Consider the following 22,665-nt stretch of genomic DNA (forward strand, 5'->3'; position numbering starts at 1 on the left):
GCTACTATAAAAACTCCACCCCCACTGAGCTAGGGTCTCTCTGATCATATCAATGCATTGGATGCATGGAGAGTCAGAGTTCAAACTTGAATAAAGGCTTTTACTTTTACGTATGGGACTCGGTCTCCTTGCTGGTTTTGGGAGGACTCTGAAATCTGGGTATAACAATAAACATGGTTTGCTTTTACTAAGATTTTAATGTTGATCCTTAGCCATCAGGGAAATGCAAATAAAAATTACTTTGAGATTCCATCTTACACCTGTCAGAAAGGCTAAGATCAAAACCACAAATGACAGCTCATGCTGGAGAGGATGTGGAGCAAGGGAAACACTGGTGTTGGAAATACAAACTTATACAGCCACTTTGGAAATAAAAATGGTGGCTTCTCAAAAAATTGGCAATCAACCTACCTCAAGACCTAGCTATACCATTCCTGGGCATATACCCAAAGAACTCTCTACCATACCACAAGGTTCAACTATGTTCATAGCAACCTACGTGCAATAAGCAGAAACTAGAAACAACCTAGATGCCCCTCAACTGAAGAATGGATAAGGAAAATGCGGTACATTTACACAATGGAGTATTACTTGGCTATTAAAAATCAATGGCATCAGAAAATTTGCAAAGAACAGAACTAGAAAAGATCACCCTGAGTGCGGTAACCCAGGCCCAGAAGGACAAACATGGTGTCTACTCAGTCATAAGTGATTATTAGCCATAAAGTAAAGGAGAACCAGGGCTACAAGTTATAGATCCAAAGAAGCTAAGTAACAAGGATGGTTCAAGGGGGAATGCAAGAATCTCCCTCAAAAGGGGAAATAGATTTTTTGAGGGTGGACTGGGGGTGGGTACTGCCTGCGGGGACAGGAGGGAACAAGTGGGGGGTGGGGAATACTGAAATGACTAGAACTGGGGAGCATTTTGGGGGTGAGGTGAAAACCTAGTGCAATGGAAATTCCATAGATTCTACAAGAGGAACCCTAGCAAAGACCCCTTGTAACGGGGGACACAGAGCCTGAACCGGCTGGCCATCTTCTGTACCAGGCAAGGCCTCAAGTAGAGGAACTGGGACACCAACCCAGCTACAAAACCTTCACCTACACTGTATCCTCCCTGCAGTGCTTTGGTACCAGAGCTGAGAAGAATCGTTATCAAAGAGGCCAGAAAGACTTCATCCAGCAACTGATGGGAGCAGATGCAGAGACCCATAGCCAAACACTAGGTAGAGCTCAGGGCCTCCTGCAGAGGAGGGAGGAAGGATAGGACTAAAGGGGTCAGGGACACCAAGAGAACATGGCCCACAGAATCAACTGGCTGGGATTCATGCGGGCTCGAAGAGATCGGAGAGCCTGCAGGGGTCTGACCAGGTCCTCTACATGTATGTTATGGTTGAGTAACTTGCTATTCTTGTGACATCCCAAACTGCGGAAGTGCGGGCTGTCTCTGACACTTTTGCCTGTTTGTGGGACCCTTTTCATCCTGCTGGGTCTCCTTGTCTAGCCTTGATATGAAGTTGGTGCCTGATATTATGGTAGCATAGTATGCCATATTTGGTTGATGTCCTGGGAGGCCTACTCTTTTCTGAGGGAGTGGGTGAGCAGAGAGGAGATGGGGGTGGATACAAGAAGAAAAGATTTTAATGTTGAAATTAACAGTTAAAAAGGTTTACCATCTTCATTAATAATCAATTTGATTATTAACCACTATTTTAAAAACATTCTTGTACTTCTGCCATCTATGGGACATCTACTACCACATCACAGGAAGATTTATACGTGAACCATGCGACAAGGTCTTTGAGGATGAAATTTCGCAGTATACAATACCTCGGCTCCCCCCATCCATTTGGGCTCATCGGGGAACTCAGCACACAAAACATCTTCTGACTGATCGGTCCCCAAGACATGGTAGCAGAGTTTCTGGTGGAGATTGGTGGATGTCTCTGTCCCTGAGGAATAAAACATGTTCGCTGAAATACAGTTGGCAGTTTCAAGAAAATCTCCACTACGTCCATCACACAAGGCTAAGAACATTTCAAAGGTTGAGTGTATGGCGGCAGGACACAAGGTTAACAGGCAAGTCAGTCACACTCTTACACAGCAGCAACGAATGAGGAATTGTTACCATAGCAACCAGAAAACTCACTATACATCTAACAAAGTATGTACAGGGCCTATATAAGGAAAATTATAAATCATTCCAAAGAACTAAAATAACTAACACAGAGAGAAACTCCACGTTCATGGAGCAGAAGGCTCAGGACTACCAGCACATCAGTTTCTCTGGATCTGACTCCAGATTCCAGGATAGTAAGCCGTGGATAGGGACCGTCCTGGCGGTTTCGTTTGTTCTGACTCCCCTCAATGATGGAGTGCTACCCTGAAATGTTAAGGTGAAATAAACCCTGTCCTCCCTCAAATTGCTTTGGTCATGGTCTTTATGCCAGCAACAGAACCCAAACTAAGACATAAACAAACGATTCTAAAGTATACGTGGAGGAACACGAAGATTCAAAATAACTATGAAGAACAAGGTTGGGGGACTGAAGCTGTACAACCTCTAGACTTGCTGCCATCTGGGATAGCAGTGTGAACCAACAAGAGGTACCTACTACATAGCTACCAGACCCTGAGCGCACTCAGACACTGGTGGGCAGTCAGGAGCTCTCACAAATGCCACAGGCTTTGGAGGAAGATGGTTCTGTGGTTTCTCACCCTAAGATCTGGCAGTTGTGCTACTTAGAACTCATCACAACGTCTGCACAGAGATCTACCTATGATAGCAACTTGGCACATAACCGCTGAGACAAGGAAACCACCCAGGACAAAGGAAAGAGACAGGCAGGCATGGTGATGCGTGCCTTTAGTTCCAGCATTCGAAAAACAGGCGGATCTCTGAGTTTGAGTTCAGCCTGGTCTACAAAGTGAGTTCCAGGACAGCTGTGGTGGCTTGAAAGAAAATGGCCCCCAAAGGGAGTGGCTCTATTAGAAGGTGTGGCCTTGCTGAAGGAAGTGTGTCACTATGGGGGTGGACTTTGAGATCTCTTGCATAAAGCTTCCCTCAGTGTGACACTCTCAGCTGCAGCATGTCCTCCTGCATGCTGCTGTGGCCCCATTCATGATCAAAATGGACTGAACCTCTGAAACTGTAAGCGAGCCCCCTTAACTAAATGTTTTCTTAAAAAAAAAAAGAGTCACCATGGTCGTGGTGTCTCTTCACAACAATAATAAACCCTAAGACAACAGCCAAGGCTACACAGAGAAATCCTGTTTTGAAAAACTAAAATAAAAATAAAAAAAAAATAAAAGGTTGGGCTGGAGAGATGGCTCAGAGGTTAAGAGCATTGCCTACTCTTCCAAAGGTCCTGAGCTCAGTTCCCAGCAAACACATGGTGGCTCACAACCATCTGGAATGAGGTCTGGTGCCCTCTTCTGGCCTGCAGGCATACACACAGATAGAATATTGTATATATAATAAATAAATAAATATTTAAAAAATAAATAAATAAAAGGTGGAGGGCAAGAATCATGGCGTATGGAACTAAGAATTAAGGAGAGGAGCTGATTTGAAGAGGCTATATTCTGTATATTCTGTATAGCGCCATCTATGGAACTAAACCAGACAGAAAAGGCCAGTGTGCCCAGCACAGTGGCACAAGCTTGTGTCTCCTGTACCTCTCGGCTAAGACAGAAAGATCTAAGTTCAAGGTCAATTTGGGCAACAGTGAGACCCTGTCTGAAAAGGAAAAAAAATTAAAGATCAGGGGCCACCAGGCACCAGGGAAGGGAGAAAGAACTAGGTAGAGTTCAAAATACTTTCGAGGCACTGAAAATCATCCCCGCAACACTGCACTGGGGACACGCCCTAACATGCTGTAACATGCCATAACATGCACAGGATGTACAAAGTCAAGAGTATACCTAACCCAGGAGCGGTACACGCCTTTAACCTCAGCACTCAGGAGGCAGAGGTGGGTGGATCTCTGTGAGTTCGCGGCCAGCCTGGTCCACAGACTGAGTTCCAGGACAACCAGGGCTACACAGAAAAAGGTTGCCTTGAATATCCAACAACAACAACAAATTAAACCTAATATAAACTACAGACTCTGGGTAAAAATGATGATGTGTTACTGAAGGTTTGCTAATTATAAGTTATCAATTATTCCTCACTCTGGTAAAGACACCAAAGATACATGTGTGTACCTTTTAATTCTGCTATGAATTAATGCATTAAAAAAAATGTTAGGCACCAGCTGCCTATCACCATAAAGTAATTTATGTATATTTTCTGATTTTAAAGACTATTCAGAGACTAAACTTTATCTTCTCATTGTGAAAATGTACTAAGCTATCAGGGCAATAACTAATATTACCAAAATGTAAAAACCGCTTTATAATCTTTAAGGACACACACTCTTTAAGGAACGCTGGTAGGAAGCACAACATGAACTGTGAGTTCGCGGCCACATAAGATTGCTTATGTCAATCATAAACCCCTTCATTACAGCCTGAGAAACTTTTATATACCACACCAAAAAATAAAATAAAATAGGAACAGCAAAATGAGACACGGCCTTCTTAAGGCAATCACAATGACTAACCTACCTGCGGCCTCCAGGCTGCCACTGCACCTGGGGCTGCATGCAGTCGATGAATGGAACCAAATATAAAATAATACACAATGTGAGAGTATGTTTGGTAACTTGATTGCTGCTGCACTGTGAAAAGGTTAGACACGCAATGTCAATCAAAGGAGCTTCCTTTTCAGTCATAAGAAGCCGCATGGTCTCGTATAACGTGCTTCCCTGAAGCGCTGTTCACATACCGTCACTCTTCCCATCCTGCTGCGGGTATGAATTGTAGAACATCCCCTTGCCGTCATGGGTCCAGGCCATACAGGTGAACTTGACTCTCTCCAGCACATCAGGAAGCTCTTTGGCACCATCGACTTTCATGAACTTGATCGTCACCCAGTCTGAGCCACTGGCACTCAGACCATAGGCAAAGTATTCGCCGTCTTCACTGAAGGCATAACCTACGGGGCACAGAGGTAGTCAGATGTGGCATATAACTATTCATCTTGCCCGCTGTCGTCGTCCACACTACCAGAGCTGCCTGAAATAGCCTGGAGACTGAACGTGGCAATGGAGGAAACAGGAAGCTAGTAGTGAGCAAACCTGGGCTCAGCTGACGCCTGGAAGGAATTACCATTACGATGACCTCCTCAGGCCATACTTTCTTCCTTTAGAAAATGACGCCTTGGATTATATGCCCATTAAGATACTTCCATTTTGAAATTATTATAAGTCAATGGGTAGCTCAGTTAAAAGCAGAGCTCATCTGGGACAAGCAGCATATTTTATTTATGCCCTAAAGGGAGTAAGTAGGGGGGAAATCTGCCTTTATAGTACTGACTAAATTATGATACATAGCATATACCAGAATTAAATTGTACCCATTAAGTAACTTTTGGGATGGACTCCAAAGCATCTGAGATCAGTCTATAGCCTCATTTCGGAGCATTACTGGTACCATGACATCACAGGCCCAGGTAAACATAGCTGGAGGGTTTGCAAGGAAGGATCCTGGTGTGCACATTCCGAAAGAAGCAGAAAGCACCTCTCGGTGGACTGTCATGCCAGGTCTAAGTCCTTGGGGACCCAACAAGGCTCCCATCCAACCTGCGAAAGTTTCTTGATAAGTGGTCATGCTTTATGTTGGCTTTTATAGTTCAGGCTATCAAGTTATCCTCGTAGAGTAAGGTTTAGATACCAGTGATCCTCCTGGGAAGCTTGCTAAACTTTATTGAGGATCTAAAATTTATAGGACGCTCAATTATTATCATGGAGCTTTAGTTAGTAGGAAATTACCTTAAAATCTGCTAATACACTTATTGAAAATTTTCAGGGAAAAAGAAAAAAATTATTTGGATTAAAATCATACGTAAGGAATCATATGCCAGGTCTCAGGCCTAATTCACCTTTGCGTCGATCATGTCCCTATTTGTAGCGGACACCTAAAGAAACCATTGCCCTGTATGTATCACTGAGGTGAGAGGTACTGCACACAGCCCTCCCAGATGGGCTGCGAGGCAGACTTCAGTAAAAAAACACACAGATTCTAATACAGAATACGCGACTACCTCGGAACCATAGCATTAAATTAATTCTAAACCACAGGCTCAGATTCATGGAAATACTAATATGGATAGTCGGTGCCTCACCTCCAAAACAGTTACACACTAAGCCTAGTTGGGAGGGACGAAGAGGACCACCAAGTAACAGAGGCACAGCTAGAAACGGCAGGAAATACCTGCAGAAAGGTCTTCGTACGGATCCAGTGAAACGGGTCTGTCATTCCCTTCCTACTAAGCGGCAGACACCACTGTTCAAATTGCACAGTTCTAGGGAGTCAACCTGCACTGTGCTTTGGCATAGACCAATGGACAGTATAGGAGAGACACTGAGCCCTCCTCCTTAGGAACAGCTGGCATATCAAGAAGTAATTTAACCATGAAATTACTAAACCAGAGGACTCAAGAATACCCCACTTTTTCCTTATCCTAAAAATCCACTCATAGCACAAACCGAGGTTTATCTTCTCTACAGCCTGCAGGAGGCAACACTGGGAGCAGTTACTGCAGACATGGGGCACCAGCAGGCAAGATGCACTTAGACTCGGGTTGTATGGCAACATCTTCAGAGACAGGGTACTAAGAGATTCAATTCCACAAAACTGGGGGTTTTGCTTTTAATTCTAACTGTGAACTACCTAGGCTTTAATACTCTGATCACTCTCCCCTGTTTATAGCTGAACATTCCTTGTACAGCTGGAAATTTCCTGCAAGAGGGTCTAAGTGTTTCTTGTCAGATGGGTCTCAGATGTTATGGGAAATGATAATGCTAATTCAACAACCCAGAAGTGAATCTGGGTCTAGTGTGACTTATTTTCCAGTTCTGTTTCATGCCATCGGGGTGAGAAAGATGAACGTGACTATCCATGTGTTCTAAATACAGTATGCAAAGTTAGCTTTCCTGACACTGTGTGCATCTGCTCTACAATATGGCTCACACCCAGCTTGGAATCTCAAGACTTCAGAGCTCCAAGTGGCGCTGCAAGGACTCCCAAGGGCCCCTTACCTCGGAGTGCTACTGTGCCGTCATCCGACAGAGTGTTGGGGTCGAGGAACACCCTGGCTTCCCCCTCTAACGAGTCCTGCACATACAGCACACGCTGGTTCTGCAAACCTGTATTGTAAAAATAAAAATACCTGGGGACAGAAATTCCCTGTATTTAGCTGTGGTATTTTCCGTTTGTGGAGAAGAATCAAACACATGAAGAAGCAAGTTTCACAAGACCACACACAGAAAGAAATAGGTGCAATCAAGCTGAGACAGGGACAGCAGATGAGATGGAAGTCCCTCCGGCTTCCTATGTGACAGTTTGTTACTTGAATGGCTTTCTTTCTGTATGCAAATAATTTACTGTAGTTTGGCTGGAGACAAATGAAGACCAGTTTGCTAAAAATAACACTGGCAGGCAAATACAGCCGTACCTACTTCTTCTAAATGGAGAAGAAAGCAGATTTCCCACTGTAGCACTCTGGCCCGCTTCCACAGCCTGGCTGGCAGCCAGGTATGAAGGTCATCACACTTCTACAGAGAGAAGGGGCTGTGCGTTCACACTCCATGGGCCACAAAGTCACCACGCTCACCAAACAAACGGGCAGGACTGTGTTCCAGTTAGACTTAATTATAAAAGCAGGTGGTAGCAGGGTTTGGCACACTGGCTACTTTGCTGCTATCTGCGTGAGATGGGGAGGCCCTAAGATTCCAGAGTAAACGTGTGAAGGTACATCCAAAAAACAATAGATCATGTCCAAGTGGCTGCGAGAAAGAGATAAACTGGAGGGCTAAATTCACAAGCTCCACTTTGTGACCCATTCTTGGATCGAAAAAAGTACATATAATAAAATGTCCTCGGGAACTACGAGCCAAAGATAATATTAGGTGGAACCAAATCTCCCCTGTTGTTTATGAATCACAGGCTCACCAACTAACCACAAAAATGAGGATTCTCCATAACCAGCTTTCACAGGCTATATCACTGCCAAGTGTCTTAACTGCTATTTTATAAATATGAATGAACAGCACTTCACAGTACAAAAACTATTCTCAGGTTCAAACACAACAATCGCTTCCTTTTATAAACTGGTAAGTTAGTGCAAAGGTGCACTTCATTTGTTTGACACATGGCCTCACTATGTAGCCACAGTCTGGAACTCACAGGGACCCACTTGCCTCTGCCTCCCAAGTGCTCGGATTAAAGGCTTGCGCCACCACACCTGACCTGTACAAGGCCATTCATGGGAGCTGTAGAGATTTAGAGATGGCTGAGTGTGCAAAGTGCTTACTGCGTGAAAACCTGAGCTGGAATCTTCAACACTAACATAAAAGCTAGGCACTATGGTTCGTGTCATAACCCAGCACTGGTAAAACTCCAGGGTGTGAAAGGGACCCTATCCCTCAATAGGGGTAGAGGCAGGGAGTTGTGGTGAACAACTTTACTCCCAGACCCCAGAATGCAGAGGCAGGAGGATCTCTGTGAGTTTGTGGCCAGTCTGGCCTACACAGTGAATCCCAGAACAGTCAGAGCTATGTAGAGACCCTGTCTCAAGGAAAGCAAAAGGAAGGGTGAAAAGCAATAAAGGAAAAAAACCTAATGTCAGCCTCTGGTGTGGGCACATTCCCTCACTCTCCCACACACCAACACATACACACTCACCTCCCTCCCTCTCTTTCTCTCTCTCTCTCTCTCTCTCTCTCTCTCTCTCTCTCTCTCTCTCTCTCTCTCTCTCTCTCACACACACACACACACACACACACACTTTAAAAAAAGAAAAAGAAAGAAAACACCAAGCTGGAAAGTAAAGAGGGAAGGCATGCAGGCACCCTCACATACCGCTTTCCTTTCTTGAAGTGGCAGCTGTACTTGGGGTAGTCATACAGTTCAGTCATTCTCTCCTTGTATAATCCTCGGATTGGACACTGCTCAAGAAATGGCACCGTGATCTTGTTCTGTGCCTCCACGAAAGCCTGCAGAGAATTAAAAAGGACAAAAGGCAAATCAAATGTAAAATGTCCCATGTGAAAGCAAAAGTGTTACTTCTGAGGGTGGATGGATCATGAGGTTGCCTGTGACTCAGTCAGTAGGACCAGTGACTTCAGAGAGAGACAAAGACAGAGAGAATGTGTGTGTGTTCTATGCTAGAGGTATTTCTAGACTGGTATGGGCTACAGAAGGATATCCTATTTCAATAACCAAGCAAAATATAATTTTCCCCTTGATACAACTGACTCTTACATGGCACCACCTCAACTAATGCTTACAGGGCAAGTATCAACTTATTAACGTCTCACCTTTAGAGAAGATTCTTTTATCCTTCCTCCCTCCCCAGCCTGTGTGTGTGTGTGTGTGTGTGTGTGTGTGTGTGTGTGTGTCCGTGCACACTGTGGGACAATGCTCTTGTACACTGTAAAGATTTGTCACTAGTACTGGTTTAATAAAACACTGATTGACCAGTAGCCAGGCAGGAAGTATAGGCAGGGCAACCAGACTAAGAGAATTCTGGGAAGAGGAAAGGTAGAATTTCAGTCACCAGCCAGAAGCAGAGGAAGCAAGATGAGAATGCCTTACTAAGAAAAGGTATCAAGCCATGTGGCTAACCATAGATAAGAATTATGGGGGGGGCTGGAGAGATGGCTCAGTGGTTAAGAGCATTGCCTGCTCTTCCAAAGGTCCTGAGTTCAATTCCCAGCAACCACATGGTGGCTCACAACCATCTGTAATGGGGTCTGGTGCCCTCTTCTGGCCTGCAGGCGTACACACAGACAGAATATTGTATACATAACAAATAAATAAATATTAAAAAAAATTATGGGTTAATTTAAGTTAGTTATTAATAAGCCCGAGTTAAGAGGACAAATAGTTTATAATTAAGATAAGCCTCTGTGTGTTTCATTGGAACAGCTGCAAGACTGGGTAGGATACAGACTTCCATCTACTAGAGAGAGAGAGAGAGAGAGAGAGAGAGAGAGAGAGAGAGAGAGAGAGAGAGAGAGAGAGAGAGAGAGAATCCCACAGCACCTACAAGGAGGTCAGAGGATGTTTTTCTCCCACAGCACCTACAAGGAGGTCAGAGGATGTTTTTCTCCTTCCATCATGTGGGTCCCAGGACTGGAACTCAAGTCATCAGGCTTGGTGGAGACAAGTGCCTTTGCCCACTGAGCCAAGTCTCCAGCCAGAGCAGAGTCTTTTATGAGGCCGAATTCCATAGAAGAAAGCTAGATTTTGGAAGTGGCTGGAAAACTATCCAACATTATACAGCTAGGGAGTGAAACTGGCTTCTGATCTATGCTCTTAATAAACACACTATATACAGCTTAGTCATATCCTCAGACTTTATTTATAAAGTCCCAAGGGTTCAGCTTAAAGCCCCCGATCAAATTTAGGAGAAAATACCTAGGCAAGCATTTCAATGACTTTGCTTTATCATATTATCTAAAACCTACCACTATGTCAACTCTCATCAGAGAACTTCACTAAAATGTGCAATTGAAAGTTATTTAGATTTAGAAGAATAGAAGTGGCTCTGGGTAAGAATGTCAACAATCATGGTTTATAAGAAAAGGAAAGGGGCTGCAGGAAGTCGGGAGACCTTGGGGATGAAGGCCTCATCCTTGCAGTCAGTTGTAGCCTGTAATGCAGAGTCACAGTTTAGCTAGCACTTACCGATTGTACAGAATACTGGGTTTCACCATGGCTTCTTCATACATGCATATAATGTACTTTGAACTAATCACTGAACCCCATGACCCTCTCCTGTCTTCATTTGCCTAAGTGCCCCTGTAATTCACATCTGGGTGTCATTAGAAAGGAATCAGGTGTAACTGTACCGGAACTATGTTCAGTGGGCTTTGTCAGATGTCTACAGGCAGAAGAGCAACCGGGGGAGGCCAGGAAATAACTGAGCATGTGATGTCCTAGATGGCAAAACACAGCATCCCCTTCAGTCCATTTCTGGATACAGCTTAAGCTGCCGAGGCCCATCCAGGCTCCAAGTGCTATTTTAAGAGGACAGATAAGTCTGGGTTCTCCTACTGCAATCTCACGCTGAGAGAAGTGGTGCCGCAACCCATTAATGTTTATGACTTCAAAGGAGAAGAATGCTGCATATGAATACAGTGATTAACAAGGTTTTTGTAATTCAAGAAACGTAATTCAAACAAACTAAAATTGAGTCCCTCACAATATGACTCTCAGTTGTTTATTGCTATGGATGGGCAAACTCTGCTCATCTCTGGGCTACAGAGTCAGACTCTGCTCAGAATTAGACTGGTTTGGCCCTGCTCTGCTTTTGGAAGGTCCTTCAGCTATGAAAGATGTGTGGGTGTGCACGCGCATACGTATGTTTGTGTATTAATATTGTGCATGTATGTGTGTGGACATGTACTACATGTCTGTGTGTTGTATAACAGTTTCTTCCTAGATTAAAACATTGCATCCTTCAGGGAAGCTCTTTAAACAGGAAGATAAACTCAAAAACTCCTCAGGAAGTCCCTGAAACTGACCAGATTCACTAAAACCTGTCCCTTCCAGAGCAAGCAGAGCCAAGCTGCAGAGAAGTATCTCAAAGGAGTCCAGCTGCCAAGATTCACGACAAGCTGAGCTGCAAAGATTCTTAGACCAGACCAGCTGCCCGAAAGAAGGAGAAATCAGTCAAGCTGCTTGGAATAGGTTGAGACCAACTGAGGCACCTGGAAAAGATACCCTAAGCTGCTGAGCTTCCTGTAGGCTGTGCAGTATGCTCCAGGTACCCAGCTCTGTGAACTGTCAGTCATGCCGGGGTGGGCTTTGGTGAAGTAGCTGTCTTTGAGTCACTTCTCTTCTGTAAGTAACCCCAATGAAACTCATGGCTCACCCAGCTGGACTTTGGTGGTGTCCATACTCTGGTCTACCGTGAGCAGACATGAATGTTGCATCTCCCCCGGAAAAGTTTTGTCACACAATAACATGTGTAGAGATCAGAGGTCAACACTGAGTGTCTTCCTCAATTGTTCTTCATCTCATTTTTTTGAAGACAGGGTCTCTCACTGAACTTGGAGCTTGTCAATAGCTAGGCCACCTGGCTGACAAGCGGAAGGCATCTTCCTGCCTCTGCCTCTCTAGCGCTGAGATTCTTGGTGTGTGCTGCTATGCCTGGCTTTTTATACAGGTGCTGGAAACTCATGGTTGTGTGGCAAGACTTTACCCACTGGACAGATACCCAGTTCCTTTATGTTTATAAAGGGTTTGGACAGGGGGCTGGGTAGGTGGGTGTTGCTCATTGGTAGAGCACTTGCCTAGTATTCGAGACCCTGAGTTTGATCTCTAATACTTGAGGGAAAGAAAAAAGGAGGGAAAGAGGGGAGGAGAAGGAAAAGAAAAGAAAGAGGAGAAAACAAACGAAGGAAGGACAAAGAGTGAACTGAAGATGGGGAAAGAGGACAGGACTGTGGTGACAAAAGCAGTTACTATGTGGCCCTGCAGTTTGCTGACCCCAGCTGGCTCACCAAGGGTGAAGGAGGAAACTGATTTTTATATAATCCACACAGTAGCAACTGTTTGGAGATCAGTGTCCAAGAGTGTGGCCTAATTTTACACTATGCTGCTTCAAAGACAGAGACAGAAGTGAAGTGTTAAAGCTACCTGGTAAAGTCACCCATCACGTGGACCTCAACAGTTTATTCTTCTTGACTATATTAAAAAATATATATATATATATATATATATATGTGATACATATCATAATAATGACTATATTAACAGTATAGTAGAGCCTGAGATTGCTTTATACTAACAACAGAAACAGTGACACATACATACTGGATGTGGAGATGAGGGAGAAGGGATGGGTGGCCGAGCCACCTGTGAGATTTTCTGCCATCCATGGGGCATTCCTCGGGGTCTAGCATGCACTAACACAGATCTTGGCATTGCTGACAGCACAGGTGATGGAACTGAGGCAAAATCTCTGCCATCACGGGGCACACAATCTATTGAGATAGACACAAAACAAACTGTACAGTTGTTCAGCACTCAGCTCAGTGGAGCAAGGCTGCTGCTCAAACGACCACTTATAGACCACGTTAGTCCCCAACTGCTCTAATTCCTCGATTGCTGGCTTCTAACAGGCAAGGTGAGACAAGGGTTGGAACTAAAACTGTTGAAATCCTTATAACAGTTTGACACACTGACATTTTTGTCATGTTTTATAATGGCCAACCCTGCTTTGGAAATGTACAAACAAGAACTTGAAGACACAGAAAGAAGGTGTTTACTCCGTCAGGAGGCCAGGGAGGGAAACTCCTGGAGAAGGAGGGAATGTCCTCAACTGAGATCTGAGAGCTTGGGAGAGTTGCCAGGCAAGGCAGGGCAGAGGTGTGGCAAAGGCAACAGCAGGTAAGTGGCCCTAGCAAGAGAAGACCCTGACAGGTGTGAGGAAGAGAAAGGCCAGCATACTGGGAATGAGCAGGAGAGGAGGCACCAACTGAGGATGGATGACCGGTGTCCAGGACGCAAATATAAAGGTTTAGTCTTTCATCCAAAGACAAATGAGCCACAAGTGAGCACGGGCACAAGAAATGCGGTTATCTTCTTAAAGATCTTCACAGTGAACGCACTATGGGACTACAGAAGTGAAGAGAGACCCAGGCGGGAGACTGAGGCAAAGGTCCAGGCTAGACTCAAGTCAGTGGAGCAGCTGTACTAGGAAGGAATGGGAGCATCCACGACCTGAAGTAGAAATAAAGATGAGACACAATGTACATCAGTCTGCAGTGCTAAGGGCAACTCTTTTAGAGGGCCCTGCCAAGTTATTCTAAGAAGGGAAACAGTCTGAGCCATAAGCAGGACTCCCAGAAAGCTGAGAACCTGGCTGATACCCCCTTCTCACTTGGGGTGCTCACCTCTGTATATCCAGCCTGGCACCAGGCTGCACTCTGGCCTCAGAGAGTCCGGGGAGTCAGTGTTCAACAGACTGTGATCGGCACTGTTTCCTGTTGCTTCTCTGCCCCGCCCCACACCCCAGGACCACAACAGGTGCTCCCCACTGTGAACACATCCTAGCTGTCCTCACAGGGACGGGACATGCAGCTGCTACCCTGGGCAGAATCATGCTGCAAGGGATTTTCAACTCGGTCCAGTTTTGTCATCTCCCACCCACAAACGTTAGATGACTACCTTAAATAGAGCAATATTTAAAGACTGACGTCTTCCAAGTCAAATGCTGAGATGCAAAACCCAGCAGTAAAGCTTACCGTCATCCCTTCTTCATAACTTAGAGAGCCCTTCGTGGGGGTGGGGGTGGGTTTTCTGTAGAGCATTTTAACTTGTCTTTCCTGGGATGTCCAATTCTTTTGCTCTTAATTACATACAATATATATTGTACATACATATATAATAGTTCTGACTTCTTGATCTAAAAATAAGTTTGGGAGAAGAGAGGTCAAGGGTGAGGGTAAGGAGAGGAACGCAGCCAGGTGGTTTGGGAAGATGTGATAGAGTGAAGGGAGTTCAAACCCTGCTTCTCCATGGGGGGCTTCGGCCACCACAGTATAACAAGTAGAATGTACTAAAGTCAGTGAGACATGGCCCCTTAAGACAGGATATGCGGGGAGCCTCTGCATTCAGAGGGGTAGTCACTGAGACACAGTCCCTTAACATAGCATATTTGGGGAGTTTCTGAAGGGGTAGTCACTGAGACATAGCCCCTTAACACAGCATATTCAGGGAGTCTCTGAAGGGGTCGTCACTGAGACACAGCCCCTTAAAGCATATTCGGGGGTCTCTGAAGGGGGTCGTCACTGAGACACAGCCCCTTAACACAGCATGTTCGGGAAGTCTCCGAAGGGGGTCATCACTGAGACACAGCCCCTTAACATAGCATGTTCAGGGAGTCTCTGAAGGGGTCGTCACTGAGACACAGTCCCTTAAAATAGCACGTTCGTGGGTCTATGAAGGAGGTTGTCACTGGGACACAGCCCCTTACCATAGCATTTTCCGGGAGTCTCTGAAGGGGGTAAAAACAAGGCTTTTTTTCTTATCCGCAGATGAATATATTTGTTTATTCAAAGCAACAAACTCTCCTCACCTTACTTGCTTTGTTATTATATTTACAATGAAGCCCAGGCTATGAGCAGTGCCCACACCTGTAATGCCAGTACCTGGGGAAGCAGAGGCAGATAAGTCATGAATTCCAGGTTGGCCTGGGCTACGAAGTAAGACCTCATGGAAGAGATGGGTGACAGAAGGGGAGAGGGGAGTTAGATCTGCGGCACACTGTGACTACATTTACTCAGCAGGCAGGCAGGCCCTCATCTGAGGTAGAGCTTGTGAAGTGCATTCTTAACACAGCTAGAATGTAAGAGCAAGGCTACCTAGATAAGCGTGTCTGTGTTTGGGAGCTGAAGACTCTACAACCTATCTGTGACCCGACAGTTCAGGTTATCCCTGACACACTGTACTTTTTCATAAACAAAATAATCAAGACTGATGGTAAGAGCCACGGACACAATCTCATCACTAGCTCACTAGACACGGAATCAAAAGAAGCCACCTTCAGTGGGAGGAGTAAAATGGAGGCTATCGGGGGTCAGAGGTCAGGGTGGTGGACAGTGGGTGTCACTGAGGAGATGTTGGTCAAAGGACACAAAGGTTCAGTTAGGAGGAGAAGGCTCAACAAATCTGGTGTATCCCGGTGACCAGAGTTGACGACAGCGCTGCACACCTGAAAACTGGCTAGAGGAGACTGTTTCCACCAGAGCAGCGGTATGTAAGGTAATACGCTGCACAGCTTGATTGAGACATTTGCAACCTCTAAATGCATGAGACCAGGTTGAAAAGAGCAAACAAGTGACTTTTAACCTGTCAACAAAAACACGTACACACTTAAGGAGGAGGGATGTACATCCACTACTGATTGGCTTATACGAATACACGCATTCTTACTTTGCCTTTCTAAGATGAGGTATAAACCAAAAATGTGGTTCACTAAAAGAAGACACCCTTTCCACAATTCTTGCATAAATGAATAAACATGATGCCCACCGTGACCCAGTAACTAAACGTCTCCACATAGCATGGTGCCCAGCAGAGAGATGAATCAGGGACAGGACAGGACACAAGCTACAGAAGAGCAAGGGAAGGAGAAGCCACCTCCAGGGCAGGATGTGGCCTGCAGGCCGTCGAGTGACCAGGGATTCTGGGGACAGGCCCTCCACAATCCTGCCTTTTCAAATGCCACCATCAAGTAAGGACAGTGTGTCTACATGCCACAGACCGGAGTAATTCCTACTCCACAAACTATCAGCCCTCCACACCCCCCTCAGACTCATGCATCAGGAATCAAAGAATCTGGGAAAAACAACTACATCTTACTAGACACATACAGGCTTCCCCCTCCCCTCATCAATACTCCTTAACCAATCCCTCAGATATTTACGAAGGTCTGCACGAGGTCTTGCCGGTGATCCGGGGTTGGCTGCAGTGCACAGGGAAAGTGCAGTCACAAACCATTTACCCTGGGAAACTGAGCATTTGAAGGGTCTGGTGTTCGTGGAAGGCCTTGGACTCGGCCCCCGCAGATGCCCAGTGATTATCATAATTAGCGAGTAAACCAGCTTCTGGAGGAAGTGGCTGGTGTCCAGCAAGGCCTGGCAGGAAACCACATCCAGCCAGAGTGCAGAGCTGAGTGTCTGGAAAGCCAGTGAGGACACACATGTGGATCCCTTCTACTCTGGCAGAGCCCAGCAGTTCCTCCTCCTTCCAAAGCAGGGCACTCACAGACAAAAGCAGCCCAGGGACGGCAGAGCTTGCACGCAAGGCCAAGAGACCCAGGACCTGAAGGGGCTCATGGTCAGCAGGCCACATGGGCCCCTCAAAAGCCCAGCTCGTCTCCCTGCAGGGTTCTGCTTACCCCTGACTCCGCTTGTTTTCTCACTTGTTAGTTACTGTCAACCAAGGGGACAGGAAGGAGAAACCCTCGTTTGACCAGAGAGTCAAGCACCATTCATCACCTAGTCAAAGCTAAAATTGCCATCTCATTTGGGTCTGAGGCTTTACTGACCAAAAGTCTGGTAAAGAAATTTAAAACTCAATCCTAAATACCCAATTATTAAAAAATCGAAACATCCCAACACTCGCGAGGCCTCTGTGAGTTGGGGCCAGCCTGGTCTACAAGAGCTAGTTCCAGGACAGGCTCCAAAGCTGCAGAGAAACCCTGTCTCAAAACACAAAAAATAAAAAAAACAGCAGAAAAATTAAAACAGAAGACACATCCTCTCCTGAATAATCAATAAGCAAAACCAACACACAGTAAGTATATTTGGAAAATAAACACAAGACATGGAGCAGGAGATACGGCTCAGTGAAGTGATTTGTGCAGACTGGAGAACATGGGCTGGGACCCACTCACTCAGCTTGGCTCCAGTCAGCCTGTCTAGGTGAACTGGGGAGCTGCAGACTGAGCAAGAGTTGTCTCAAAAATGAGGTGGACACATGTGACAACTTCATGTGTACTATCTTACATGGAAACGTTATCTGTTCTTTCTCTCTGTGTCTCTCTCTGTGTGTCTCTGTCTCTCTCTCTCACACACACACACACAAACAATTATAAATTAGAGAACTGGCCAGAAAGTGTGTGTGTGTGTGTGTGTGTGTGTGTGAGAGAGAGAGAGAGAGAGAGAGAGAGAGAGAGAGAGAGAGAGAGAGAGAGAGAGAGAGGGGGACGGACGGACAGACAGACAGACAGACAGACAGACAGACAGACAGAGAAAGACTGACTGACTATTGGAAGGTAAAGATCATAAAGTGTGCCCAGCAAGTGATTCTTCTAGGTACCTTTAGGAAAGAAAGTCTGACCCCTGCTGGCCAACCAGAGTATCTACTCCTCAAATCCCAGGCCAGTGCAGAATCCTCAAGGGAGAGGCTGCAGCTGGGGTAAGGTTCACCTGCATGACTCTCACAGGCACTGGCAGAGGCCACTTGCTCTAGTCCACAGGATTTTATTAGAGCTGCATAGGGCAAGGGCTTGGGACTGAGTGCACTGGATATGCTGAGCACTGAGAGCAGAGATCTAGCTCACGGTGCTAATGACGAGCACCTGATTCAGGGAGGTGCCCTGTACTCCCGCAGAACGCCAGGATGGAAAGCAACCAACAGTTCTGCCCTCAGTCTTAGACTCTAAAGTCAGCTCGTGCCCCACGAGGCCTTATCGTCTGCACCTGCTCTTACTCAGGATCCAGGGTCCCAGTGCTGGCGGCACCTCAGCTGGAGCAGCACTCCAATTCCATGCTGGCTCCAGTCTGTGCTATCTCTCTGCAGTTCTCTATAAGTACACCCAGTTCATCTGAATGGCAGTTTTCCAGCAATTCTTGTCTAAATAGATGGGAGGTAAACACTGGGAGACAGATCACTTCATCTTAGGAGGCAGCAGGCTGTAAGGACTGTGAAACACAAAGAACAAGACCTTCTGTCCCTACCACCACAGCAGCCAGCTAGGAAGCAAGAAATGACCTAATGAACAGAGCCCGGTTCCAGAAAACACCACAAGCACTTCCAGATCAGACCGAACCTGAAAACACACATACCCTGGGCTCCACGAAGCAAAACTCTGCTACAAGCTGCTTTCCTTGGGGTTCAGCCATGCTAATCACAAGGCCTGACAGTTCTAGGAGCCCACAGTTTGCTGAACAAGGTGAGAGCGGTCACCCAGAACCAGGAGAGGCTGACAGGAGCTTGTTCCAGGGCCGACTGAGAAGCCTAAAAAAAATGTCTACAACAAAGAACTTATCATTGAGGAAAACTAAACTAAGCATTCATTTTTATTAAGAGAGCCTGGGACACATTATTTATTTATTATGTATACAGTATTCTACCTGCATGTAGAATACTGCAGGCCAGAAGAGGGCACCAGATCTCATTAGAGATGGTTGTGCTCCACCATGTGGTTCCTGAGAATTGAACTCAGGACCTCTGGAATAGCCACTGCTCTTAACCTCTGAGCCATCTCTCTAGCCCCAAGCATTCATATTTTAAAAAGAAAAAGTAACTAAGACACTTATGAGTAAAAATTTTAAAAGCCAAAATTTGTAAGTCAAAGAACTTTTTTGCTTAAAAGAAAAAGTACATTCAGCCTCAGCTCTAGTCAAACTAAAGGGGAGTGAGGAGACAGAGTTCAGAAGGGACACAGAAACAACCCCATGGGGAGATGGCGGAGCACAGCGCCCAACCTCACACTAGCAAACTAAAACGCCTTGGTAAAATGGACGGTCCCTGAGAAATACCGGTGGTTAAAACGGATCCAACAGAAGTCCCGAACAGAGTGGTGGAAAACTTCGGGAAGGCTCAAAAGTTAATCATAACATACGGAGTTGTCCCACAGCTCTACGGAGGAGGTCTTCAAATCCCCAAGAAGCGGGTAACTCCCATGCTCTGTAAACTGCCCACCGGGAGTGCGGGGACGAGCACTTGCTAAGTGCCTGCCACTCTGATGATAGGCTCCGGCCCATTTAATCATTTAATTTTCACAACTACGTGAGGTGGTTTTCTTCAAATTACACGGAGGGAGAAAAGAGTAAAAATATGACCACACGACCCCTCAAATTGTGGAGCTAGAATTCATCACCGTTTTCACCTCTAAAGTTGTTCATTTAATGGCTACATATAACCACTCGGATAATCAGATCCCAAGGTCTGTAAGGGTTCTAGGAGTTGCTAGACACCATAGGGTAGAAAGAAAAATCTGGAAAGGAAGACCAAGTAAGAAGCTGATAAGCATCTAGATGCACAACCAGCCTACAGTGGGCATGGGTGAAAACAAGGAGAGAGGGGAGCGTTTGCAGGCACAGCTGAGTGCCCAAGATTCGCGGTGACTTAAGAGCCCAGATCCAAATACTCACGTTACACAGAAGTCCAAGTGTTTTGATACCTGGGCTTCCCCAGTGAGAAAAACTAGGCCTCCCCCCCCCCCACACACACACTCCTACACATGCTGGGATTTACAAAGATGCTATATATAAGAGAGAGAGTGGAGCAGCAGGGCCTGGCAGGTGGGCCCTACATAAACCTAAGGCGGCCATTACATAAACCTAATGCTCTAATCATTGTCTTAGCCTCCTCGGAGTCAGTATTCCCGGGCTTCCTAGGTCTTAAAAACTAAGGATGGGAACTGAGATTTCCACCACAGCAGGGCGCTCCAGAAGAGGAGCGTCCGTGCCTTCCACTGGTACCTCCAGTATCGTCCACCGCAAATGGACTAAGAGCAACTAAATGTAAATGTGTGTGTGGGCGGGGGAAACAAGAGGTTGAGAGGCAGTTCCCTTTGCATGAGACCTTTCAGTTCTTTGTCTGGGGCTGGAGTGACTGGGACCTGCACGTTACGCACACATAACCAGTGAGCGGTGGGACCTCCATGTTGTGCACACATAACCAGTGAGCGGTGGGACCTCCATGTTGTGCACACATAACCAGTGAGCGGTGGGACCTGCACGTTACGCACACATAACCAGTGAGCGGCACTTCTAGCCACAGTTGTCACCTGATGCCAGCATCTCAGAGAAGAACCACAGACCACGGGGAAAACATAAATGCTCCACGCCAGTGTCTTTACACATCTTTCCAGTGCCTTGGGGTCGGCTTTGCTACCAAGGAGTCTGCTCGGATGGTAACCAAACGGGACTGAAGTGCGAGCTGCCACTCAAGGTCCCCTCAGCACTGGCCTCTAAGAGCTCCAAGGCATCCCTCTAGTCCACATCACCCCGGGCACCTCACAACGGCACACTGCACACCACAGCCTTGGTACAGGGGCTGAGGACAGGGACAGGGAAGGTGAGGAACAGGGGAAGAAAGATGACAGAATGAGACTCGGGGCGGCGGCCATCTACTTCCCTTCCTCGGTTCCCACCGCACCTTTTCTCCTCCCACAGGAGAGCCAAGAGCAAGCACTTGTGTGGAGGTTGACTGACAACCCCCCCCCGGGGGGGGGGTACAGTTACTGGAACAAGGGGCAGAGGGCTCCATCACTGCAGACAGCCTTAGTAGGGGTGACTGTACAGTGAGTTCCTACACGGAAGCCTGCCTGCTCCGAGTGCGGCCCTCAGCCCATCCCTGCAACCGCCCTCAAATCCTGGCTGGGAATTCCTCACTTGCCTAACTTGTCCAGAATCGGTTTCTACTGCTTACATAAAAACGCTAGTACAAGGCCAGTGAGCTGGCACACACAATCCTGAGGACCTGAGCTTGACACCCAAAACACACATACACACAAGCGTTAATAATAAAATTAAATAACTCAAAAGCCCTGGGACAGAGGCAGACAGGAAGAAAGCGAACCAACAGGGAAGGAATCGCTGGGCACCAGCAACTTCCTCATACCTTTGACAGTTTCGCCAGCGAGAGATCAAAAGGAATTTGTACCCGAAATACGCAATCTCAAGTGTGGGTTTAGGTAAAGTATGTTTACAAACGGACCCTGGCTACACACTCCCACAGGAGGTAATGAGCCATTTGCGACAGAAGTCCTGGAGGCTGCAGTAACATGTGGCCGTGTGTTTACTGAGAGCCTGTTCTGTCTCCGTTTGATAAAGTGGCACACAGTGTAATTCTCCATCCAGGTCCTGACATTAATGAGTGGGTAGAAGTGCTTTTCACAGGCCCACTTTGCCAGTGGGGTTCGCAATGTACCAATTAGAAGGGAGACACCAAACAGCTTTGAGGTGACCGCTGGCCCAGCTTAATCATCACACTTAAGAAGACACTGAAATCAAGTTTTCAAGTAGGGTGGCAATCAAGACAAAGAACGTATCTTTTTCTTCTTTTTTGTAAAAAATATCTAAACTCAAATAAAAGGGAAATCTGGCTAAGTTTGCGGAGGAGATGAAAAGTCTTTAAAGTCAAACTGAGGTGCTGACTAGGAAAGCAAGCTGGGGGGCCGGTACGCTGTATACTGTGGGGTCTTGGTTTACTCACCGTGTATATTAAATGGAGTTTCACATACATAGCGCATGTTCTCACACGGGGGTCATAATGCCACAGCTACATGAATAAACAAAATTTTATTTTTTATAAGTGTGCGCACTCACACATGTATATGTGTTCACACACTTGTGCATGCAGATACACGTGCGTACGTATATATAAAGATTGGTGTCAGGTGTATTCCTGACTGGCCTCTAGGTACTGTAGCAGGATCTCCGGCTGAACCCAGACCTCACTGATTCAACTAGTCTAGTCAACCAGAGTGCTCTAGGGCAGCAGCGCTCAAGGTGGGAGTCAACAGCGCCCTCACAGGGTCACCTAAGACTACCAGAAAACACATATTTACGTTACGATTCATAGCAGTCGCAAAATTACAGGTAAGAAGCAGCAACGAAAATAATGGTTTTATAGTTGGGAGTCACCACAACATGAGGAGTTGTATTAAAGGGTCGTGCATTAGGAAGCCTGAGAACCACTGTCCAGGACTTCCCGGCTTCTTCCTCCCGTGCACTGGAATGACAGGGAAGCCACCACATCCACTCCACTTTTACATGGGTTTGGGGGACCTGCACAGCAGCCCTCACGGTT

General features: G+C 46.2%; 1 protein-coding gene across 1 annotated transcript in view; it reads right to left on the reverse strand.

The window, feature by feature from the left end:
* The window catches only part of Prep (prolyl endopeptidase), a 111,062-nt gene that overhangs the window by 70,807 nt on the left and 17,590 nt on the right, over nucleotides 1-22,665 (reverse strand). Inside the window, exons 3-6 of the mRNA XM_075944316.1 lie at nucleotides 8,965-9,098; nucleotides 7,143-7,273; nucleotides 4,829-5,038; nucleotides 1,831-1,952 (exon numbers count right to left, since the gene is read on the reverse strand). Coding sequence (XP_075800431.1) covers nucleotides 1,831-1,952; nucleotides 4,829-5,038; nucleotides 7,143-7,273; nucleotides 8,965-9,098 — 597 coding nt within the window. The remainder of the gene's footprint in view (nucleotides 1-1,830; nucleotides 1,953-4,828; nucleotides 5,039-7,142; nucleotides 7,274-8,964; nucleotides 9,099-22,665) is intronic.

Source organism: Microtus pennsylvanicus, chromosome 1, assembly GCF_037038515.1.
Source record: "Microtus pennsylvanicus isolate mMicPen1 chromosome 1, mMicPen1.hap1, whole genome shotgun sequence".
Classification (NCBI taxonomy): Eukaryota; Metazoa; Chordata; class Mammalia; order Rodentia; family Cricetidae; genus Microtus; species Microtus pennsylvanicus.